Genomic DNA, 25,750 nt, shown 5'->3' on the forward strand with positions numbered 1-25,750 from the left:
ACCTAGAAAACAGTAGTAATGATAAAAAAGACTCTTCTTGCAAATAATGTACTGGGCTGTGGGTAGAGGAACGTGATGTGTAAGATGTAATATCTCCATGAGGGGAAAGTCTTACACAGATTTCGGCTCTGTATTTTGGCAGACGACACCCATCATATTGGTCAGGAGGGCAGAAAGCATGGAGACTGCAGAAAGCAGGAAAGTCCTGAATTATTTTGGGTAGAAAGCAGAGCACCAGAGCAGCAGGTCACTGCCTTCGAGTATATGAGATACAGCCATCTGTTGGGGTGCTTGGACCTGCTGTAATCAGCATCCAGAGGAGCAGGGCTTAAATGCTGAATGCTAAAAACATACTAAGAGATTTGCTGGAGCAAGCCCAAGGTCTGAGAGGTGTTGCACATCTCTGGAGAAGCCAGCAGGACATCTCCACAGTCCATCTCTTTGACTCCAGGAAAAAAAAAAAAAAAAAAAAAAATCATTACCATTCATTCCCTGCATTGATTTTCTGTCTGCAGTGACCTTGGTGCTGCTCGCTTTTTTTTTATGCTCCCCAGGGCACGGGTTGGATCGAGCAATTATAGTTTTAATAAAAGGTGCCTGGGTGTACACACGATGATATTTGATTCATATTATCTTGAGGGCTTCTGCTGCTTCTCCACCACTTCCCCACTACCCTTTGTCCTCCCTTGCTCCTTTACCCCAGGCTGGGGTACAGCTCTTGGAGTCTTGTCCCATGCTGGACCTTGTGTTTCCACAACTAAATAGCCAATAACCCATTAGTGGGCTTGAAACGTGTTGGGTTACAGAGCTGGGGATCTGAAGTGAAAAACATTATTGTTCGATGGCAGGGGTTAATATGGGACCATTGCCTCTGGCTGAAAACCGCTGCATGGGGAGGACCTGCATGGAAAACCACACAATTTCTGCACATGAGAGCATGCCCATGCTAAGCTCCTGGAAATCAATGGAAAAAGCCTTGTTGTTGGGGCAGGATGAGGGTTTGGTCCAACAGAGCAGAAGGAGCATCAGTTGTAGGCAGGAATTGGCCTTTTTAACCCAACGTGACAGCTTCAGGGCAGTCATTTTTCCCCACCCTCCTTCTGGCTGATTCTTCTCCTGGCTGGAATGTAAGCTATATGCAATATTTAATTATTAGTTAATATAAACATTTTATGAACTGTTACAAACGGTGAATTATTTATGGGAGGGGAAGGAGTGCTTTTCCCGAGCCTTTCTGCTCTGTCGGATGCAATAAATATCAATCTAGGAGTGTGTTTAAAACGTGCATGCCCTGCCTGCGAGACAAGAGCGGTGCCTTTGTCTCATCTCTCAATTAAGTACCTGCTTAATACGCTTGTCCCTAGCATGTTTTATTTCTCGATTAAGCTTGGAACATCTCCAAAAGAAGAAGTATTTGCAGATCATCTCATTTCCAAACGGGTGTTATTTACCCAATGGATACAAATGGCTCCGAGAGGCTGTAAACATTTGCTGTGTGCACCAGAGTGCTTAGTAATAACCAGTCCCCCTTCCAGTTCTTTGCAGATGAGCTATGAAACTTGGGCTTTTAATTTATCTTATTCCCCAAATTTACTGCCTGGGAGGGTTTTATTTTTGTATTTGCTTTAGGAGGGGAATTGCTGTGCCCACATCCATGTGCTAGTAGCCAGGTGTGTTCTGGCAGGTAGGGCTGGGATTGCTGATGCTTGCAGAGAGCACCTCGTGGGCATGCATTTTGATTCAGTTCCACATTTACAACATCCTTTTTGGCAAGCAGATTTACAGAGGTATTTTTAAGGCTATTCTATTTGAGTAGGCATGAGCCTGAGCTGCTCTGGGAGCTCTGGACACACGAGCATCAGCCCAGCACCGTGTCAAAGCCCCATTTGCAACCTCCACCAAATGCTCCAGGGAGGTACCAAGAGACCCCAGGACCTTGGGTGATGTTATCACCTTGGGTGATAACATCCCGTGGTCTTCCAAAACCATGTCAATACAAAATGCTCATGAAATTGAGAACAGAATCTAAGTCTTCCATATTTTGGGGGCATTTCTTTCCAGCCTGTGCATCTCATGGGGCTTTGTTTTCAGCACACAGCAATCCTAAATCCCCTCCTCTGGCACACGCAGCCGTGTCGTGTTTCATGGTGGAGACGCACACGCCCTGGGATTTTCTTTCATCTTTTCTTGGTTTTAGCTCCCTGGTGCGTGTTGCATCAGGAGATTGAAATTCACGTTTGTGCTTGGCTTTCTCCTCCAAAGGGAGTAAATCCCACACCTCGCCTGCTGCTCCTTGCTGCATGCCGTGCCTCCAGCATGCAGGCACTCTGATTTTGTTCATCTGTGATGGCAGTGGTGCATTTCCACCAGAATTTTAGCATTTACAACCCCAAGGGCAGTGCTGGCAGTGATGCTTTTCATCAATCACTGCATGCAAGTGCCTTCGAAGGGAAGACACGACCCATCTTTGGCTACGCTTTGCCTTCACAGCTTTCCACTCCTTGTGCTGCAAGCACTGGAGAAAGCCTTGAAAGCAAGCAATTAATTATAAAATAACCTTTTTCCAGAGCCTGCTTCCTCATCTGAAGCCTTCCCAGCCCTCCTAACTCTCTTTTATTTCATGACAGCTTTTGCCGTACCAGCAGTGACCAGTAATTACTTCGTGCACTTATATTGGTCCGTGTTTTAGTTAATTAGGAGATTTTGCAAGGCAGCCATCTGCTCCTCTGCCCTGTGCTGTCTCTTTTCCAGACTCCCCCGAGATGGCTCTGATGGTCCCAGCACTTACGGGTTTGGTGCCACGGGACTCGTGCAGTTGTTTGGGCGCCCGAGCCGTCCCTGCTCCATCATTAGTGACACCCAAGTGATGCTGATGGTTTCCCAGGCTTGCAGAGGGGTGGTGAGGAAGCAGAGAGCATTTTCTATGCTCATTTTCTACAATTCACCTACTTTCGTGCCATCTGCAAGCAGGGTTAGCTTCTAAGGAAAGATAGGTTGACTTTAAGTAGCGTGGACTGAGTACCGCAAAGTTAAATGTGATGTGCTTTAATGGGATAATATCTCCAGAAATAGGCACCTAATTCTGGTCTCCGTTACACCTGTGCAGCTCCAGGGACTTGTGATGCTGGCTTTGTCATTTTCTACATGGGAATATTGAGCCTTGTCCTCTTCTACTCTTTCCAAATAAACCCACAGCGTCCTAAACCCAGGCTAGTCTTTCCATGGTGCTCTTAAAGTCTCTTTTAATTCCCTCATGTACAATCTGGAGTGGGAGCCCTGTACCTTGCCATCCAGAGCATGAAGCACATATACATCAACATTTTGCAGCCCCTGAAGTGAGACTGTATTAAGGGTCAAGATGGGGGGAAATCTGACTCAGCCCTTAACTGCCTTTTTTTTATCAGCTTAATAATGTTAAAGTCAAGATCCTTTATCAAGACTCAGCTCTCTTCTTTCATCCGTGCCCTTTGCACTCATCTCTATTATGCTTCTGCCAAAATAATAGTTTTAATTTTATCTAAAGTAGCACTCAAAGGGTGCATTGCATGGGAAGGCATAAAATAGAAAGCAGAATTCAGCCCTCTCTGTCAAAGCCAGCAACTCTCAGGTCACTATGCATGCCAAAAAAAAAATCTTGTAAAGAAATATCACAAACTCAAATACATGAACGAACATTTTCACAGCAAAAATGAGTGATCGGACCCAATGTAGGTTAACCTTGCATTTGCCTGCTCTGTGTGTTGCATTGGTGGTAGCTGTGTAGTTGTCACCCAGCACATCACATACAACGTGCTCCCCATGCCTGGCTTTGCCTCCTGGTGTTGTGTGCTTGGGACATGGTGGAAATGCAGCTTATTGAGCTGCAGAACCATTGAGCCTGGCACAAACATCATGTTGTACCTCTTTGGGTACAAACATGCCTGCTGGATGGAGGAGGTATGGTGTGTCATGGATTTGATTTCCCTTTTATGAAAGCCTATATACATATTTGGTTTATTTATTATTTCTTGTATTTTACTTTGTAGACTAAATTAGGATAAAATCAGTCAATTTTGGAGCCCAAGCATGCGTGTGTGCTTTGCTCTCGCAGATGATATTTTAGCTTGGAGGATCTGAGCTGTGGCAGTAGATCACTTAGGAGGTACCTGGTTGTTCCTACACCCAGGTTTCAGTGCTCTAACAAAAAACGAGAGGCCGTTCACATTGTAGCTTGGCCTCTAAGTTGGGCTGCAGACTCCTCTGTCTGTTCGGCATCAAGGAGACAGATCCATCAGTGTGAGTGGCAATTTGGGCTGTGACTTTCCATCAGGATCTCCATCTGCTCTGCTGGAGTATCAGAGGTAGAGGGGATGCTGCCAGGAGATGCTGGGGTTAGCCTGTGCCCTCAGCTGCCATGGGCAGCAAGGAAGAAATGCATAATATTCAAGATTTTAGATTTTCTTTGCTTTGGACTTTTGGCAGCATGCTACTGCTCTAGCCCAATGCAAGGAAAAATTTGGATGCTGCTTGTTCTTGGCTTGAAATTTGCCATGGAGCTCGGTTCATGGCTCTTTTACTTCTCTAGCAATGTTCAAGGAGACCCCGACCTGAGCCCCTCTAACCTTGCATGGCCACCCCACAGCTGATTTTGCCCTTTTGCCTCTTAAACATTTTGAAACCAGATGGCTACGTCTTATATGAAAGCCTACACCATCACTTATAATAACTGACTAACTAGTTCCATAATTTTTCATGTTTTTTTTTTCATTAAGTCCTAGAACACCTGGTGCCCAAACGGCATGTGAAGGGTGTGCAGATAGAGCCGTGTAGTGGCTGCTGCAGCGAGGAGCGCAGAGCAATGCCCCAGCTCGGCAGTGCCGTGGCCAAACAATAGCTGCTATTAAAGCTTCCCCCTGTTCCTCCTTTACCCCCTTCACCGCTGGATTTATTCCTGCTCCCATGTCAGGATGAGCAATTACCCTGTCACGCAGGCTGGAAACGAAATCAGAAAGCAACGCTAATTTTGAGCTGCATTAGAAACGCAGAAAGAAGGGAAGTAATGATTCCCTAAAGGGAGGAGAAACACAGCCAGATGAATAACATCACCGCAGCAGAAAGCCGGTGCTTCTATTTCATGTCAAACAGCCATTTCCTGACCTTCCTTTGGAGAAACCCATCCTTCCGCATCCGTGGTTCAGATGATAATTTGATAAAAAATCAGACAAAACCTTACCTGTCATCCCCGGCACCACCCGTCTCCATCTTTTGCCTCAAGGGCAAGCCCTGCAGTTCCAATGCAGCTGAACTGCAGCATCGCTAATGCATCCCCAGGCTGGAGAAGGGCCAGGATCTTGGGAATGGGAGCTGGCAAGGAGCTTGAGTAGCTTCACACCAGATCTTCCAGGAAAAGTCAGGACAAGGGGGCGTTTTCCCCATCAGCTGGGGGACCACACGTGGAAAAGGTCTTTGTGAAAACTCCCTCGGAGAACGGGGCTGCTTCAGCAACGTGTGTAGAGCACCTGGGAGCAGAGCTGGTGTCAGCAATGCTGATGGGTGATGTCCCCTTTGCCTTGTTCCTATAAGTCCCCAGCCCCTCGGTGATGCCTTTGTATTCCTGCTGCTGGGTTGGGCTGGTTGTGCTACGAGTCTGTGAAATGCAATAGCTTCACTTGACCTAAAAAGCTTGGTTTTCCTCAACCTTAGCACGTCTTGCTGCACCAGATTCCCCTCTTAAAAATCACATTGTAGATTCACTTACAGCTTTTGCAATGTGGTCTGCCAGGCTCTGATTCAGGAAGTCATTTATGCCCGTATTTACGTGTAAGGAGCAGCTAAGAGCCATTGTGCATATATTGGAGGGTTTTGCTGAACTGAACCATTTTTAATTCATCCAATTTGTCTTCAGACACTTGAAGTAAGGTGCTGAAAACATCTCTGCACAAGGAGCCTCATTAATACACGTGTCCATGCCTTGGTGGTAGCTGGGACCTTGCACACATTGTCTTGCGAGGGAGGCACTGCTCTGGTTTCTGCAGCCCCCCCACATCTCCCTGTGGCAGCACTTTTCCCAAACCCCATCTTGCTACAGACTTGTGTCAAAACATCCCTGCCACGAGCCAGTTGGTTTGTTTGACCTTGTGGCAAGTCGTACAGTCAGCTGCCCGTGTGGAGGGATGAGACACTGCACGAAGGAAGACAGCAAAGCTGTATTTTAGACCCTTGGCAAAGTCATTTGTAGCCAAGTGAATGTTGGAGTTGTGCTGAGTTTGGTTACAAACCACCTTATTGGAAACCCGGTATCATTTTCATATTTTCCCCCCCTTTTTTTTTTTTTCCATCCTCAGCAGGATGCATGAGCTTGTATAACATCAAGAGAAATTTAGAGAGGCACAAACTGGCAAATCCCCCTAGGGATGCGATTCGCACCAGGAAGGTTCAGGTCTCACTGCTGCTGGGTTTTGCTTCTCTCCAGACCTCTAGGTGGACCTTTCCCTGTTTTTCTTGGCATTTCAGCAGTTGGAAGGCCCACTGTTACCTTCCCTGGAGTCCCCACTCTGTTTTGGTGAGCATTTACCCACCAGGAGGTAGAGCTATAGCAGATGCTGATGGATGTCCTCTAGCTGGCTCGGACTCTGCGTTTTCCATGGCTGCCTTACAACAGAGATTTGGGGGAATGCAGCATGCCTACAACTAGAGTAAAAGTGGGAGTTCACCCATTTTTAGCATACACAGACCTGTCCACACTGCTCTGTGTCCCAGGTGCCAACTGTTCTTCTCATATCTCTCTATCCCAAGGCATGAGAATCCTCTGGGCTGTTAGCACTGGGGCTGGTCTGCAAAATATCTGCTGTTCTCTGAGCTCTTTGGCTCTCTGCAACATTCGCTGTCGCCTTCAGCCATATATCTATGAGGTTTCGAACATGAGCAATAATCCTGCATCCTTGGAAGGCCGAGCTGCGTGGCCCTTGGGCAATGCAATACCCATGATTTGTAGGCTGCTGATTCAAGCAGCTTTCATAAATGGATTGCAGCACGCTTCTGTTCCACCAAAAGACTTGACTTCATCCCTTTCAGTACATTAATCATCTCTTGCTTGTAGCCTGCTTCAGTCCGTGCTGAAGTTGCCCTGTTGAAGGCTCAGCACTTTCCTCCTCTTCTACACCAGCTCTAAACAGGGATGTCCACGGACAACGGTCCCTCCCCAGCCTGCTCACACTCACTCCATTGTGCATTGTCAAAGCTTCAAATTAATCTGTTAATATATTGCATTGTTTTAGCCTTTGTGCACAGCTCATTAGCTACTGGTTTGTCCAGACTGGTTTGCTCTGTGCGCGTATATGTGCGTGTGCATGCATGCATGCATTAGAGGTTGATTATTATTGTTTGAGAAAAAAATAATCTCGGGCACCAGGAGTTTCGTTACACCATTCACAGTCCCAGCGCAGCCTTACAGTAAATTATTGTGTACAAAATAATAGCATGGACGTTAGAGGATAAAGCTGTCTTTAAGCATCCACAGAAGAGTTGGAGACAGGGCACTGTCAGTGTCTTGGGGTGCAGGGGACACGCAACATGTCAGAAAGTCAGGAGCAGCAAGAAGTCATCCAGGTCCAGGACTTCAGATTTATTTCTCTAGGAGGCATGAACATGTTGTGCAGTTTGCTATTGCACCCAGGATCTCAGCACAGAGCAGTAGCCCTTTACTCCTGAAAATGTCTTAGGAGTTGGTCGTGTTTTGGCTCTTGCAACCACTGAACAGGCTTATCAGTAAATTGTGGTCGTAGGAGGATACTCAGCCTGGTAATATTGAGTCTGAATGGAATTTTTCCATTCACGTTAAAAAAGTGAACAGCTTTAGGGTCAAAACATGCATGTACTCTTCATACGAGCAATTCTTTGTGAGCAGAATAGGGAAGTCCAATATTTTCTGGCTGATCATGGCCAGAACCAAACAACTGGAGGGAGGCAGGATGTTCCTGCAGTGTGGAATACCTCCTGCATTGGCCCGTGGGTTGTAGAGAACAGCTAAGTGCTGAAGAGTGATGGTGATTTATCTCAAAAATATGTGGCTGAAATCTCCTTTGATAAGACTAAATATTCTCATTGTCCATCTAAACAGACACAGCTTAATTAAATCTCGTTATATGCTGCACTTCAGTGACTGGCAGTGAGTTGCAGACCCTGACCAGGCATTCCCATTGATTTTAGGTTTCCCATTCTTTCATTCCACTTAATATCTCTTTGCCTATGTTAGGAGAAAGAAAGGAGCTGGAAAATATTTGGGAGTGAATAACACATTCTCAAAAACTGCAGTTCCAGAAAGGCAAAATTATTTGAAAATCCCAGAAAAATTCACTACTTAGTTTGTCTAAAATGCATATATATATTTCAATTTAGTGGAATATTAATGAGGAATGTGATTTTCTGAAATATTCCTTCTGAAGCAGTTTCAGTTCGCCATTTTGCTTCATAATGGTACTCAGAGTGTTGTCCTGGACAGAATTAGAGAAAACAGGAAAGAAAACAATTACAGAAATTGAAGAAGAAAGTTAACTTCTGATTTTAGAATGAATGAAACATTTGAGGCCAATCATACCATAAAAGACTTTTTTTTTTTTTTTTTTTTCCAATGAAAAGTCTGTGTTTTTCTGCAGGGGGGAGTTGAACCATGGTTTTCCAGATGAAACTAGAAATGTCCCCTCTGCAGAGAATTCCACCATGAAGTTCCCAGACTCCCTTTTCTGTGCCCTTCAATATTTCACACGTACACATCAGGGTGAGGGAATCAGGCTGGGTTTGGTGCCGGTAAAACTGCTCTCAGCAGAATCCATTTAGCATCCTGTGCTGATTCTGAACAAACAAAACAAACATAACAAACTCCCCTTGGAGTTCTTTAAAAAGCTTTGATGTGGTTAAACCTGGCCCCATCTCCTCCTCCATCCTATCCTCCTTTCGGCTCTGCTCTGGCTGCAAGAGATGCAGGCAATGAGTTCCTACATGGCTGTTGGTGAGCATCTCCAGAGAGCTTGGAGCTCACATCAACCTCATGGTTTTCTGCCTATTAATTTGCAAGACTTCCCATCCCATGCATGTTCTGGTTACGTCTGTGGGGTTAAACTCCCATTATCTTCCCTGGGAGTGTTTTCTGCTGAGCTGGGCTTGGAAAGGTCATCTACTGTCTCACAAAGTCTTTTTTGTTGTTGTTGAGTTTCATTTCGATTTCCATTTGAGGTCAACGCTTCATTCCCGATTGATTCTAATTATACTTTTTAAGACTAGAACCAGAGCTGGGCAGAAAATCAGGAGACTTGTAGTCTCTATTTCAGCTCAGCCCCTCCATGTCATGCCCAGAGAGCAGGTCTTAAAATCTTCCTCAGGGAAATGAAGAGAATCTTCATTTCAAATGAAGAAAATCTTAAGCGTGGTCACAGCTGGTCCAGGATGGCTCTGGTGGGGCTCTACAGGAACATGGCCCAAGGGATCTGAGTGACAGATAGACGTGGACAAAGAGAATTATTGTACGATGTTGTAGCCTTTAGAAAGCAGCTGAAAATTTATTTATGGGACAATAGTGGATCCTAGGAAGAAGCTTCCTATCTTCTGTGGAGTTTGGGATGGAAATTATCAGTGAGGTTTTCACATCTTTAATCCAGTTCTGTAAAGATGTTTCCTTTTGTCAAGCCTTCCTATGGGAGAGGTATTCCAACAGTGGGCTGCAGAGGGCTGTCTGTGGAGGAATGGGTGACGTGGTGAACAGCAGCCAAGGGAATATTTGTGTATTTCCTTCAGTGCACCACAGTTTTGTAAAGAACAACATCCTTCAGACAGGCAGTATCCGTGCAAGTATCCGACAAGAGCTTTATTCCCCAAGAAAAAATCACCCCTTTGCAGAGGGCTCCTGTCACCACTTTTAGGATACCTCCTGGAGCTTGTCTTGGAGTCTTAAGGATCTGAACACACTGCCTGGGACCATGTCTGAGCACAAAGTTAGCAACACATGGGGGGGTTTCCATCTCCATTCTTGGATGAATGGCAGTTTTTAGAAAGAAAATGAAATCGGTTGCTTAAAAATCAGAGACGTGTTGGTGCTGTGTTGGGACAACTAAGAAACATGTTGATGCTATGTTGGGAAGAATTAAAAATGCAAGAGAAGGATGGGAACCAGAGTGTGATCCCAGCAGATGCTAAAAATCTTTGAAACATGTTGTTGTTGTTGTTTTAAACAGTTGCAGCTCTGTCCAAAATAAATGAAGGACTTACTTTTTTTAGTAACTCTGGAATTCGTCTTCATCTAATACAGAAGAAACCACAGCCCACAATATCTGATAACCAGTCCATTTCCTCATGTGCTAGGATTTACATCTGAGACAGCTTTTTTTTTTTTTTTTTATTGCTCTTTTATAGAATTAACAAAAGCTGTTGAGCATAATTTGGTGAAATGTAGATGAAATGGTGTAGATGTGATGCAATTCAGTACTTACATGCATGAGGGGTGGCTGTAGGAAGTTTTGTCTCCCTACACTTGTACTTTGCCTAGGGGGAAGCTTGGTGATAAGTGTGTGTCCAGGGTTGAGTTAACAACATGCAGCAGAACATGAATTTCGAGGTTGTTTTCTCAATATTTATTTCCACCCTAAAGACAAGAATAAGGAACAGTTTACAGGTAGCTTCAAGGCAGAGGTGATGCCAGAAAAGAATTGATGGTTTCACCCAGAGAAGTAGCTATGGGTTGTCCAGTGCCTGCGACTGGCTGACTTTAACAGATCAAATAGATCAAATTTAGTTTGAAGTTTTCCTGATGTATTAATGTGTATAGGATGAGGTTGAAAATGAGCTGTGAGATCCTTTTTTTTTTTTTTGTAAACCTGACTGGATGAGGGCAGAAGCCCTCCCAGTTAGAGCAGTGGGGAGGTTGTTCCCACATCACCGCTATTTTCCATGTTTTAATTCCTGAACCTTTTTCTTTTTTTCATCTTCAGAAATGAGTTCAGACCATGGATAGACGTCAAGCCTGTGAAAGCTATAAAAGCCAAGGCCCAGTACAAGCCGCCGGAGGAGAAAATGACCCACGAAACCAGTTACAGCGCTCAATTCAAGGGGGAAACCAGTAAGCCTGCTCCAGCTGATAACAAATTCCTGGAGCGCAGAAGGATACGCACTCTCTACAGCGAACCTTACAAAGAACCTCCAAAGGTAAGAAACACAGCGGAAGGATCCCAGGACCATCAATGCTCCTGGTGGGACATGGTCAACGCAGTAGGGCTTGGGTTGAACCTGCCTGTGCTCATTCCCCTTGCGTGGCATCTTCATTTCGGACCAGCGGGTGCATTTAGGGTTCCACCTCACAGTTGGGGTCTAGTGGAAGCTGATGCACTTTGGAGTCAAAATTTCCCTGTGTCAAGCTGTAAAGATGTGAGAGTAGGGCCCAAATGAAGTAGTTTTGCTTTGTCATTTCCCAGGTCATTAATCTGGACGGCTTTCTCTTTTCCCCTCTAAAGCTATAGGCACACCACATTACACTTTACCCCAGGAACAACCTGGTAAGATCCAGATCTAGATCCACAATTAATTCAGAGAGCTCCTCAGGTTTTGACAGCCAGCACTGTTGGCTTTGGTTAGATGGAGGATGTGTCAAGAAGGGCTTGGGCTGAAGTCTCATCCAGCCTTTGTGTTCTAGCAGCAACTGAGGATTTGCATATAAATGGAGTCAGTCCACGCAGTATTAAACCTAGGACCATTTGTGCTTTTCAGAGTTTGTAACTGCTTAGATTTGTGAGGTCTCAGAGGAATAGCATGGAGGAGATGAAGGCTTCTGTTCCTCCTTAATTTTGAAGCTGTTCTCCTTACTTTTAGGGCTGTAGAAAAGGGGGGATGCAAAACACCACTGTAGAATTTGCTCAGATGCCACTAAGTGCCCTGCACTGAGATGGAGGAATCAAGCAAGAAAGGCAAGGATTTGTACCTCTCTTTGTTCTGAGCATCTTTTCTTGCCTTCAAATCCAGAGAGACAATCCCTCCTAGGCTTGCAAAGCCCCTCCTGAAGTCAGAGGCAGATGGAGAAATTGATAAAATGTCTGGTAGCATTCACCCCACTCTTTTTACCCTACTATGCCCCAATTCGGATGCAATGGGAATGGCTCTGCTGGCTTCAGGGACACTGTGACTTGGGGACATCAACACCACGAAAGGAGCTGGCCATTTGCAACTCAGCATGCGCCCAGCTCCTTCGTGGCAGGGCATAGCTGAGTAGATAAGTGACGTTCGTGATGTTTCTCATCTAAACTTTGTTTTCCACCTGTCCTTGTGTCTCTCTCCCTCTCTCTCTATGTCTCTGTGTTGTTTTGCGTGTCACCCTCCGTGCAGGTGGAAAAGCCTAGCGTAAAGCCTTCCAAACCAAAAAAGACCACAACAAGCCATAAACCCCTGAAAAAGGCCAAAGACAAGCAGATTGCATCGGGCCGGGCCGCCAAGAAAAAGAGCGCCGAGACCTCCAACACAGCAAAGCCAGAGGACAAGGAGAAAAGTAAAGAGATGAACAATAAACTGGCTGAGGCAAAAGAGTAAATGTCACTGCACTTTCCTTTCTTTCTCTTTTTTCTTTTCCTCCTTTCTTTCCTTTTTTTTTTTTTTTCTTTCCTTTGATTAAATAAAGGCCACAAAATTAATTAGAGGCTTCTAATCTGCTTTTTGTTCTGATTGTATTAGAAGCTTTTCTGTTTTATTTCCGAGGAGGATTAGCGAATCCTTGTTTCTGAGGTCAGGTTGTTCTGCTTTGCCTGCACAACACGGCTCTGCACAGAGTGAGGGCGAGCGCAGGAGGGATGTGGGAATGCACAAGCGGGGTCGTAGGAGATGAGGGGTATGGATCAACTGTGAGTACGTCCAGCAGCCTGTCCCTTTCCTTGGGCTTGGTCCTTCAGTGCTTTGACAGCATGGAAGTGCCCATCGAGGGGCTGTGCTTGCATCCCACGAGGTCCTTTTTGGGGTAGGTCGTTGTTCAGTCACCTCCCACTGGTGTCAGCAGGCAAAAGCCCTTGGAGAGGATCAGAGGTTCATTTGTGGTGCCGTGGATTTGCCATAAATCTGCTAGAATTGGTGTTGTGGCTGAGAGCCATTTCTCCTGGTGAAACCGGTGGGAGTTATGCTCCAGAAAGCAACGGGGAAGGAGATCCCATTGCAAATAAAGGGCCCAATCCTCCCCCAGCCTAGCTGTGGTTGCACCAGGGCAGCTTCACCCCTCAACGCCACTCGAAGGCCTTGATTCAAATTAAGAGGGAGAGAAGTTGCAGAGAGCAGCGAAGACTTCCCAAGAGCATGGCAGGCCAGACTAGGTTATTGGCAGGTTGTTCTTCCCCATTGTTTCCCCTAGGATATGCATCTTTTTAATTGTTCCTGGTTTGTTTTGTATCTTGGTCCGTTTTCTTCACTTCTGGGGTGCCAGTAGACAGCGCTAGATTCCAGAAAAAGGTTTAGTTTGCAGGTGTGGCCTTCCAAGGAGTAGAAAGAGATGAGTCACCAAGGTTGTTTTTGTCAAGGTTGGAGGCTGTTAGCCTCTGTTGTTTTGACTCTACTAGTTGTTGGAGCTCACAATGGCTTGTAAGCATCCTAAGAGGGCCATAACCCAGTTGCTGGGATCCCCAGACTCCCTTCAAGCAAGATCTCAGGTTTTTAATCTTACTGTGCCCAGCAAGACCCATTTGGAAGCTGCAAGAAGAGGGGGACCATTTGTCAGCAAGTATGGACTAGCCCAGCAACTTCATGTTGATGGGACTGGGTGGATTTCCACAAGCTGGAGGGCCAGACTGGCACTAAATATACCAAAATTAGGGTCATTGAGTCAGTGGGAGCTGGGAGAGGTATGGCCCCAACCCAAATTTACGTGCCTAATTCCTGGGTTGGGTCCTAAATACATCAGGATTAACCCTGATCTGACCAAACAGAGCTGTTAAACTCTGCTGTCACAGTTGTGCAGAATAGGTGCAAGTGAAAATGCAGGGTCCTTCTTTGTTTTTGCAGCTCAATATTTCCATCCTAACACGCAGTCCAGCTTGAAACTTCGAGAGAGCAGACAATTGGGAAGAACGAAGAGAGAGATGGGAAGTAGGGCAGGGAGGCGGTATAAGAGAAGGGTTTCAGAACTGTGTTGCTGTGAAGATGTTTGAGTGAGGAAAGTCTCGCTGCTGGGATATTTGAGAGAAGTGAAACTACCTAATAGGAAAAGGGATGGGCCGGGAGGGTGCAGAGTCCCGTTTTTTGAAGCTCACCCCGTTAGGATGGGATCTCTTGTAAACAGGCGTGAGTGGTGGGCTACAAGGCTGAGAGACAGTTTCCAAAGAGGAGGGAAGCTCTGTGGTATACAGATAGTGACATTTGCTGGCCTTAGTGATGAATAAATGCCAAGTTCAGTGTATTGTGTGATGTGTCCTGTTTGCCTTGCGCTAACAGCCTAAAGCTTTGAGTATAAGTAAGTGTAGTGTTCTGAATTCAGTGGTGTATTTCCAAGCTTAGCTGTGTTAGAACTGTGTGCTATGAGCTAGTCAGGTTGTGTATGTGGAAAATATATATTCATATATAGAAATATATATATTTAAACCTCCAATGTTTAGGAGGAAACCAGGGAAATCCTCCAGGAAGTAAAACTGTGGAAATCTTTGCGAATGTAACGCATTTTCGATGTGCATGCTCCATGGAGACGCTGACCTGTCCATAGTGACCATTGCTTTTTCTGAGTGCTCAGAAGCCCCTGCAGCACTGCTCGAGTGCAAAGCTCGGCTCTGTCTCCAGAGCAGCTCGGCGAAAGGCTTGCGCTGAACTCGCGGAGGGGAACGCAGCTCCCAGCTCTTCCCATCCCATCGCACAGGGGGCAGCTGGCCAGAGGAGCCCCAGCTTCCGAGACTCTCTGTGGTTTCTTGGCATTTAGGTGCTTCATCCATCTTCACACTCTTCAATAACGTCCCTTCTTATCTCAGGATATAGCAACAGCCGTGAAGATGACGTGTGGCAGCAGGCAGAAAATGTCAGGAAGGCACGTAGACAGTTGCCAACAGCCCAGCACGCTGAGCTCACTGCACACATAGAAAGACCATGCAAAGCCACGCTCCCAGTTATTTTTTGCCCTAAGTTTCACATTCCAAGTGACAGCGCAGTTGCCACCATTTCACCTTGAATTCAGTGGTAATTTAGTCCTTGAATTCAATGGGAACCAAATTTTGGCCAAGGGATGTCAGTAAGAGCCATGCTCCGACCACCTAACCCAAGTGTATCCACAGCCTGGATCAGCCACTCAACATCCCGGTCCTCAGGGTTGCTTCTTCTCCATGAAGAGCACCCATCATGGTGTATAAGTTAAATATGAACAGTGAGTGGTCAGAATATTTCCTTAATACACAAAGGTTTTGGAGGTTTCTGACTGCAAAGCTAGACATGAAGGGCTTGCTGGTGGTCAAAGCGCCTTCTTCAGTGGAGTCACCTTCCAAGGACCATTTATCTGCCTGGTTTGGACGCCTCTCTTTGGGAGGGATGAAGGATCCTTGGAAGGTTTCAATTTTTGCAGAAAGAGCCTGGGAAACCATCAGGGCCTCCACCTTAGAGAGCCACCGAGTAGGAGTGTGAATCCTTCCTTTGCTCCATTGCAGCAGGTCCTCAGCATACATTCGAGCATGTGGTTTAGCATCACTTCTAGTGCCGGGAACCGCAGTAGAGTCAGGACTCAGGGTGAAATCCTGCATTGCTCAACCTCCCACAGACTTTCCGCCCATCCGGCCCACTCAGGTTTATCAGAAAGGAGACAAAATCTCTGCCGTTTCAAGTTCACTTTGGACTCTGAGCTTGTCGATCCCACTGGGAAAGAGTGCTCTGCTGTTCTGTGTTTCCAGCTACCACAATGCTGACTCTGTTTCACCGCTAACATGTAATATGTTTTTGCTTTCCTTGTAAAAAGAAAAAAAAAAAAAAGAAAAAAGTAATGTTTTGCTTTCTGCCCTGTGAAAGTTCCTATGCTGTCAGTTGCTTGCTTTCTCATTTTCACTGTATTGTACTGTTTCTCCTTTCTGCAAAATGGTGCTAATTGCTTCCCGAGCTCCTGTTTTCTGACTGCTTTGCACACCGATCACCTGCTTCTTCATTTGCAACGCGTCTGGTGTAAAAACACGGCTCCCATGAATTCCACAAACTCTTGCCTCTTGGAGGCAGATAGGAAGTGTCTAATTAATATTTTGTGGCCTGGGTTTGGTTGCATATCACAAATTGTCTCTTGTAATGTGTTAAGCACACCTCCTCGTGGTGCTTTTTCATTCTTGCTGTTCGTATGAGAATGACACAGACACACACACAGACACACAGACACACACACACAAATTAATGTATAGCCAATTGATTGTGACGTGCTTGTGATCTTTGCTTGCTCAAAGGGTTTTTTCTTTTTCTTTTTTTTTTCTTTTTTTTTTCCAATGATAAATAAATGCTAAAGACAAATACCACCTCCTTGATCTTGTTTTCTCGATAAGAAGCACAGCTAAGTGAAATACCCTCCCAACCGTAATCAGGTTTGGATGCCCGCCCTCCATGCCTGCCGTAGGGACACAACTGAGCTGTTGCAGTCTGACTCCCTTTAGGTGCCTGCTGCCCTCAGACTAGCCTGACGCGAGAGCTAAGCGTTTGCAAAAGGTGAAGATGGACAGTGAAGTCATGTGGACGGAGCAGGTAGTTGGCTTTTATTTTATATATGCATACCACGTGTTGAGCAGAGCGTCCCTGCGGTGAGTGCCCGGCACGCCGGCTGCTGCTGCACCTCGCTCGCGTGCACGCTGCAGCGGAGCAGGGAGCAGACACCAGGCTCCTCCGGGAGCTGGAGGGAGGGGAGATGCTGTGATCCCAAGTGATTTATTTACACACCCTTTCCCAACTGCCTACAGCTCTTGCTTGTGCCCCGAATCTCCTGAAGGACCCACGAGGGGTCCGAGGGCTATAAATCCATGCCGAAAGGAGGTGGCAGATGCTTGGGTTGAGCACTTCCAATGCCATTAAGCCTGGCCAGCTTTGAACAGGCACTTGGCACTGTGGAAGTGCAAAGCACTGACTCGTGTATCGGTGGGAGTGCTGGCTGTCTGGGAAAATAGTGGTTCAGAACAAAGCAGGGCTGAGGGCACAGCTTGGTTTCAAAACGATGAACCCTCCTCTTGGTTTCATCTCTTTTTTTTTTTTCTTTTACCTTGTCCTGTAAGCTCCTACCTGCAGTTTTTATTTTTAACCATGTTTTCTCTTTTAACGGATATTCCAATAACATCCCCACCTACCTGGGAAAAATTGCCCGCTTTGGGGCTGTATCCTGAAATCCCTCCTCCAGCATCGTGCTGCTGCCCTCCATGGAGCACTGACCCTTCTCTGCATTGCCGTTGCTGGGTGCTATTTTTCGTCCCTGCCTCATTTACAGCTCACTTTCTGAACTTATTCCATCTGTGACTACATGCTAACAGCAACGCTGCTTTCTGATGTCCTGCCATATCACTCTGCCTTCTCTCTCCCTTCCCCACCAGCCTCATCCATTCATCCATCACGCATAACTACAGGAGTTCTGAAGCGTTTTGGCTGGGCTCCTGGGATTTATCATTTCACCCCTCCACAGCTCATCCTGGAGAAAATGTTCACTCTTAAGGGGCTGGTCATTGATGGGGCTTATCTGTGACAGTCCATGTTGGGCACCCACACACAGTGCTGGAAAAAATCCCCTTGCTGCCCTATTGCTCTCTGAACTTGCTCAGCATTGCAAAGCCTGCACACTTGGAGGGGCTTTGATGGTTTTCTAGGAGAAAGTACCTCCTAGATGCTTTTCTAGGAGACAGCAGGGCCAATTGGGCTGAGACCAAGCATTTGGGACCTGGGCTCCCTTTTCTTCAGCCATCACTGTCTGAATCCACTACTACTGACTAACTCATTAATCTTTGCCAGGTCATTAGTGACAGGCACTATCCTCCCATTCCCAAGGGCCATTGTGAGAAAGATGTCTCCACAAAGCGCTGGAGCTGAGTTATTAAAAATTAAATGCTTTGTCTTAGAAGGACATTTAGCATCGCTGTGCTGGCTGGGTGTAATCTGGTGCTTTCAGATGCATTGTGTGCTCACACACCTGGAAGACTTGTACAGAGGAGGATGAAGAGGTTGGGGATGAAGAGGTTGGTGCCTGATGCTCTGCATCCCTCCCTTTGTGGGACATTGCCATTCCCAGCATCAGATGGGAGCTTGTGTGGCTTGGGCACAGGACTGAGGTTGAATTCTTGCTGTTCCCAAATCTCTGAGCTTCCTTTGAACACCTCACTGACCATTACCTTACACCCCTGACTGGTAAACCAAGGTCCAAGGATGAGCAGGGGTATTTCATCAGCTGACATATCAGCCCTTGTACAAATGCAGCCTCTTGCTTCTCAGGATCCTTTGGACCTGGGGCTTGTTTAGAGGTGTGCCAGCACAGGAGAGAAAGGGACCCTTTAGGAAGATGTCTTTGCCATAGCTGGCACCTCCTGGCATCCAGGGAATAACCATCATTCCCAACAGCAACGCCAATGTGAGCTGAAGAAGAGGAGCTGTGCAGGAAGAAATGTGAAGACATGACCATGTTCAGCACCACAAACAGAATCTCGTGTGCTGTTGCAAAATATCGTGATGTGCAGACACCGACTTCATCTCTCCCCATTTCCAGCAGCGTCTCGGTAAGTTTGATCCAGTTGGGGATTTCACAGCCTGCCTCCATTTGCCCTTATCCCCACGAGGTTTCTGGGCTGGGAGTGATTCCAGTAATGCAGCTGAGCCTATTAACAACCTAGACGTCTGCAGTGAGGGGTGGCACAGCTCTGAGTACTTCAGGACTGGCTGTTTATTGTGACCTGTGGAGATTGCTTGTAACTAGATTTATTTTCTGTTTCAGGGCGCCTTGGAAACAGCTGCCTGGTGAGGACTGTCATGAGGAGGAGATGTGAGCCCGAGGATGAAAGAAAAGCCTGCTAAAGGATGCAAGGCACCTTTGTGCTGTCTAAAACGCCAGCTTTCCCTGCAGGGAGCCTGCTGCACGGAAATCAGTCGCCAGAAAATGATGGATGAGGAATAGTGACAGATCCTGGGGATGTGTGAGGGCACTGGGGCATCATAACCATAACCCCCTCCTTCACTGTCAGCAAATCACTGGTGCAAGAGATGGAAAGGGGGGAAAGCTTCTGAACCCCCCCTTGTTGTCATCTCCCCACCTCCCACCCCACCCTAGCCAGAGCCATGCTGCAATCCCCGGCCCTTGAAAAAAAAAAAGAGCTGATTCTTTACATATATCTGTGAGGAGCAAACTGGCCTGTGTCAGGAGCAGTGGGGCCAGCAGGGCCAGGGAGGTGCTCGTCCCCCTGGGCTCTGCTCTGCTGAGGCCGCCCCTCAAGTGCTGGGTTCAGCTTTGGGCCCCTCACTCCCAGAAGGACATCGAGGCCCTGGAGCGTGGCCAGAGAAGGGCTCCGAAGCTGGGGAAGGGCCTGGGACACAAGTCCTGTGAGGAGCGGCTGAGGGACCTGGGGGGGGTTGGGGTGGGGAAGAGGAGGCTCAGGGCAGAGCTTATTGCTCTCTGCAACTGCCTGAAAGGAAGGGGTGGGGAGCTGGGGGGCGGCCTCTGCTCACAGGGAACCAGGGCCAGGAGCAGAGGGAACGGCCTCGAGTTGTGCCAGGGGAGGCTCAGGTTGGCAATGAGGAGACATTTCTGCTCAGCAAGAGCGGTCAGGCCTTGGGACGGGTTGCCCAGGGAGGTGGGGGAGTCCCCGTCCCTGGGGGTGTTCAAGGAGAGGTTGGACGTGGTGCTTGGGGACAGGGCTTGGTGGGGACATTGGTGGTAGGGGGTGGTTGGACCAGATGATCTTGAAGGGCTTTTCCCCAGCTCCTTCCCATGCAGTTTCAATGCCCTCAGCACCCCACCAGACCCCGTCCACCCTCCACAACATCTTCCTTCTTACCTTCAAACCCATTTTCCCTCCATCCTCCCTGCCAGCTTCTGTCCCACAGCTGCTTCCCCAAACTTTCACTTTCTCCCACTTCCAGCACCCTCCAGGCATCCCAAATACCCAGCTCTACCAGGGATCTTCCCCTTCCCCTCCCTGAGTTACTGTCTGGTGTCTGGTCTCGTCTCTTGGACTGTAATCCTTTTTCTTTGCCTGTACTGTGTGGTAGCATTCACTGCTTGGAATAAACAATACCTCACCCTCCGACGGCCCTTTTCTCTCTCTCATTTCTTGGTGTGGCTTCAGTGGCTGTGTCTGCAAGTGCCCGGTGTGTCTGTCCTCGTGGCCAGTCCTGCAGTCGGTCCTGCTACCACAGCTCTGTCTGTAGTCTTTTGGGATGGCTCTGCTCATCTTTCTGTTCCGTGGTGCCTCTTTCTTTTTTTTTTTTACAGCCACAGGGATGAGCTTTGTTGTCTAAGTGGGAGCCTGGCGTTTTCAGAGCTGCGTGACTGTCTGTCCTTTGCAATTTTGATGTATCTGAGAAGAGCTTGGCCTTTCTCCAGAGATGTCCTGGTCTGACAGGTGGCTCAACAAATACGGCAACCGAGGAGAACAAGGAAGAAGTCTTGTAACCCAGGGCAGAAGAAGCTGATGTTAAAAGAAATATATTTCCTACATGTCAGAAGAAGCCAACGTGGAAGAAATGATGTTTCTCAGCACAATACAGAAAGCTGTGGATAGAAGTGTATTGCTGGAAAGCCAATCAGATGCACCTCTCAGGGGAAGAGGCAGAAGCTGGCTTAGCACCAGGGCATGTTTCAGAGATGGATGCACAGGAGGCTTCTGAAGGTTCAGAAGATGTCCTGAACATCTTCTTCCATCCCAGGCTTGGACTAAGCATTCCTATGGTCCCTTCTCCCTGTGAGTACAGCAGGGACCCAACTGTGACAAAGTCCCCAGTGGCCCCTTGCTCCCTCCTAGCTCACTGCCAGCTTTCCTTGTCCTAATTTATTGCCTGACAGTGCTGTTTGGTCCGTGCTGGCTGGAGGTTTCAGTGCATGTTACCTTGCCAGAAAGCAAAGGAGACTCTTTCCAAGCTGAGCAAACATCCAGGCTCACAGTGTGGCCATCAGTCTTTGTTTCATGGGCCAAAACCTAAGTCAAGGCCAAACTGAAGCTTGTTGGGCATGGATGGGAGAAGGATCAAGCAGTGCTTGGTCCCCTGGGCTTCCTTCTGTGATGTTCTGTCTGACCTTGGCTGTGCCTCCAAACTCACACTCTAGGCTCCAAAAGTGAAGAAGTTCTAGAAGAATGTAAAATAGCAGCCAAAATCTCATCTGTCAGGTGTTAAGGAGTGAATGTTTTTAGGACCAGATGCGTGAGTGACACTGAGGTGTCTAAATTAGATCTAGACCCAGGCTGAAGCAGTTCATTTGCCTGCTGTACCTTGCAGGTTTAGCTCCCACTGCTTGGTGCTGCTGCTTTTTCCAAGGGAAGTGACGGAGACCAGATGCTGAGTACAGCACTAAGGCTTTTTCCGAGGACAAAGAAGACTTGTATTTTAGTCACTGCTATACTGAAAGCAAAGTTGGTGCACAAAGTACAATAAAGCATTCAGGAGAAGTGACTGGCCACATTTTCTAACCTCATTGTTAAAGTGTGTGCCCAGGAATTGGTGAGTTTATTTCTTCCAAGAAACATGAACCTGTCACTGCTCTCCTGGGCAAGCCCCAAAACCAAGAGGTCAGTTCCTCCCCAGAGGACAGCCATCTCCTCACCTGAGTTATCTGGGAAAGAAGAGACAGATTTCTCATGGTTCTTTGCAAAAAATATCCCTTTGGTGTCAGACTTCACAGATACATGTGCCTGGTGCTATGTGGCTGTTCCTGAGCCACCACAAGAGGATTCCTTCTACTTCTAGTTGCTCTTGAAAGCATCGTCTAATTTTCCATGTACCTGGAGTTGATTCTGCTTTATGACTCCCAAATAGTTAAACTGCTTTGGATGAAGATAATTTTGCAGAAGAGGATAAACATCACCTGCTCTGTTTTGAAGTGGGGCCACCAAAACCTTTGGAGAAACAGGGGGGTGCCATGAGCAGGTCCCCCATATCTGTGAAAAATGGGAGATCTCTATCAGGACCAATCATCATTGGAAGCAAGTTTGGACCCCAAGGCACAAGAGCACAGTCCTTGCATGGGATGTTGCCCATCAGAAGTGTCTGGAGGTCCTGGTGTACCCCCTCCTTTTACACCAGGACCAGAGAAGAGGAGACCATGCAATACTTGTCTGTGGTGGTCATCCACTGGCTCTTTCCAGACAGCAGGTGCTGCCTCTGGGAAATGAACCCCTGCTGAATTTTATGCATTTCTGTCTCTTGGCCGTAACCTGAGTAATGATCTGTCACCTCCAATCCATCCGTTCTCCATTTCTCACCTTGTCACACCACGTAATTAACCTCTCCGACACAAATGGGTTGCACCAGGCAATGACTGGCCGCCGACAGCCCTCATGCGTGCAAAGATCTCCAGCCTATTTCCTCGCTTGGCTGAGACAAAGACCATTTCTAAATGTTGCTGCTTGTGTGTTAGGACTTGTTATGGTTCATGATCTGGCTTTTTTTCCAACCCTCTGATTTTCACATTCTTCCCAAGGCCGGTACCCAGGGCTGGACCCCATTGTGCAGCCCCACAGAGAGCAGCTGGGGCTTGTGAGAGGCTGTGCAATGCTGCATTGTCCCTGGGTGCCAACGCCTGGGGAAAATAATGCAATTACCTCCCCCTCTATACTCCTCCCAGCTTAAAACAGGTTATGAATGAGCTTTACTGGGAAGGACAATCACGCGATTATATGTATTTGATGCAAACAAAGAGGAAGCTAAGGGATGGGGATGGGACGCAGCCTCTTCCTCCTGCAGGAGGCTGGCTCCGAGCCAGCCTGTGCTAAAGAATCACAGAATCACATCTACATGGCTGAAGGAAGCACACACTCATGAGGAAAGGGCCAAGGAATTAAAACAGAGCAGTAGCCACCCTGCAGACATGCACGCTATGCACCAGCCTTCCAGGATGCCTCGACAGAGGCACCGCAGTGAGGCTGCTGGAAAGGGTGAGTTCCCCTGAAAACTCCAGCAGAGTTGGACACCAAACCCAGGGAAGAGCTGGGATTAGCTTGGCATTGCCCTGCTACAACCTGGAGCATCACACGGCACAGAAGACCTGAGCTCAGGCCCTATAGGTGCTGCATCACCCTATAGCAGATCAGGAACAGATACCTGGTCACTTCCTTGGCACCTGGAGTATCCGAGGGCAGCTTTCCACCTTCCCAGTGGTGTGTAGGTGTCCTCAGACCTGCTGTCTGCTGGCAAGGACGTGCTGACCTCTCCAGCCTTCTCCAGAGACCAGCAAACAGGTCCTGCCCCAGCAGATGTCCGTGCATCGGCATCACAGGGCTGGTTGGACCTGGCATGGACAGCTTCCCAAAGAGCTGCCCTGAATTACCCCTCATCCTTTTATTTAGGGTGCTGGGCTCACCCCATTCCCAGTTAGGCAACCAGTAGGTTGGGAGGACTCCTGCACAAGCTGTCCCCAACCAGTGAGCACTGGGGACACTGAGGAAAGGCTTTACCAGCCTCTGCCAACAGCTTCTGGTAATAAATGGCTCTTCCCTGTAAACACGAAGGGCAGGATGAGGGTGAGTATTTAAGCAAGAGGTGTCCTCCCGTGGCTCTAAACATGGTGTTGCCCCACTAATCTCTTGCACAGGGCAGGTTTGTCTCAAGTGTCTTGTTTTCTTCTGGTGCCATTGGCCAAGGAGATGGTTATAGGATCTCTTCTCCTGGCCCCGGTGCCAGCCTCGCCTTCCCCTCACGAAGGCTGGGGTTTTTCCCTACACAAAGCCAAGGGCAGTCTTGGGGGGACACGGGGGGGTCTCCTTAACACAACCACCACACAAAGATCCATTTTAAAGCTGAACACATTTCTCCTGCTTCTCCATTTTCTTTCTGCAGCCTCACAGATCCCTCCCCATTCATCACACGTCTCACCTCAGCCCTGGAGATCCTCCTTCTCCTTCCTAATGAAGATGAATTCCCCCATTTCCTACACTTTCCTTCCCTCTGCACCCCCTCCACTCTCTTCCTCTAACAAGCCCTATCCTTCCCTTGAACATCCATCCAGAGATTGTTCCCACAGCATCTACCCTACCTCCAGAGCCTTTTTCCCTCCTGCTCCATCCAAGGCCACCCCAAACCTACCCTACAGGAGCTGTAGTTTCCCCACAGCATGTGCAGCATAATGCAAACCTGGTGCTCACGTTGATGCTTCTCTGCTGTTTTACCCCAGCGACAAAGCTGGCCCCCAGAGATCCTATAACAGATCCTACAATAGATCCTACACCTCGGTGTCACCAGCACCTCCTGGTGTCTCCAGGGGTCACGGAGGTGCTCTTGGATGGGGTTTAGCACATGTTAGCTGGACTTTCTTTCCTTTTTTTTTTTTTATTATTTTTTTTTTAATGGGCTCTGGGCACTTCTTCGGCATCTCAAGAGCTCCCCTGCGCTATAGGGCTTTCCCCACCTGCCTTGAGGGAGACAAACTGCTTCTTTGTGAGACAATTTTACAGCGAGGTGCTCTTTCGATGCAGGTTATAATCAATTGGCAAGCATTTTTCATAGCTGACCCATGGTCCTGGTCCCAGCTAAGTCAAGTGCTCCAGCCCTACTGATTTTATGGACATCCATGGGTTTTGGAGCAGCTCCTTGCAGGGACCAGGACCAGGCTCACCAACCATCCCCAGAACATACCAAACACGTGCGGGCTGCATGGGGAGCGCTCTGCAGAGCCAATTCCAGCTCGGGGAGGATATTTTGTCGTGGCGCACCACCCTGTTGCCCTGCCAGCATTGCAATGATGCTCTTTCTCTGCTTGCAGGACCCCCGAAAAAAATCCTGGTGCTACAGACCAAGAACCAAGTACCTTAGTGCAGGACCAATGCACATGAAGCTGAGCACTTTCTTCCGAGCAACGGTTGGAGCAAACGTATAGTCTGCATGAAATGTGTATCGTCTGGCTGGCATATAATAAAGCTGATGATCAGAGTTGAATGATAATTTCTCTTGTCTCCCAAGTACTGAGAAGTTACCAGGATCTGTATAATGCAGTTCGCATGACTGTGCCTTGATTTATTTTCAGTAAAGTCGGAAAAAGAAAACGGGTCCAGTTCTCCCTTTATTCAGCGCTGTGGAATGGCGCTGGTTTCATCGGTCTCTCTCCTTTACACAGGCAACAGGGAATTCAGATTCATGGATGGAAGAACCATACTGGGTTTCAGAGATTATCCTGGAAGCCTAGCTGGCAGGCTCAGCAGGTCTTTTCAAAATCCTTGGAAGCTTTTTAATGCACTGTAAATTCTCAGCCACAGTCAGGAACCCACATTTGGATGCTACCAGGTCAAAAATGTCTTGTGCAGCATCTGATCTCCCTGCTATTGCACTGTAGCCAAGAACATCTCAGGCCTTTTTCTTTTTTTTTTTTTTTTTTTCTTTGTTTGTTTGTTTGTTTGTTTTTCTGAGGCTTTTAACATCCAATTTGTTCAATTTGCCATTTGTGGCAGATCCTATACAAGACATCTTGATGGAATTAGAAATCAGAGTTTTTGCTGAAAAATTGTAAAGTACAAACTAGAAATGTAGGATGAATGTTTCTGGTTCATGGGATTAGTAGGTGTGTTGTGCTACAGCTCCTTCTTTTCTGGGTGAGGCTGCCTATGTCCATATGATTTATGCAGCAGATAATGAGAGATGTAGTCCA

General features: G+C 47.4%; 1 protein-coding gene across 1 annotated transcript in view; it reads left to right on the forward strand.

Moving 5' to 3' along the window:
* MAP6 (microtubule associated protein 6) overlaps nt 1-25,044 on the forward strand; it is a 34,860-nt gene extending 9,816 nt beyond the window's left edge. Inside the window, exons 2-4 of the mRNA XM_027466247.3 lie at nt 10,959-11,172; nt 12,343-12,539; nt 24,872-25,044. Coding sequence (XP_027322048.2) covers nt 10,959-11,172; nt 12,343-12,539; nt 24,872-24,941 — 481 coding nt within the window. The 3' untranslated portion in view covers nt 24,942-25,044. The remainder of the gene's footprint in view (nt 1-10,958; nt 11,173-12,342; nt 12,540-24,871) is intronic.
* Nucleotides 25,045-25,750: the final 706 nt, after the last annotated feature.

This window comes from Anas platyrhynchos, chromosome 1, assembly GCF_047663525.1.
Source record: "Anas platyrhynchos isolate ZD024472 breed Pekin duck chromosome 1, IASCAAS_PekinDuck_T2T, whole genome shotgun sequence".
Lineage (NCBI taxonomy): Eukaryota > Metazoa > Chordata > Aves > Anseriformes > Anatidae > Anas > Anas platyrhynchos.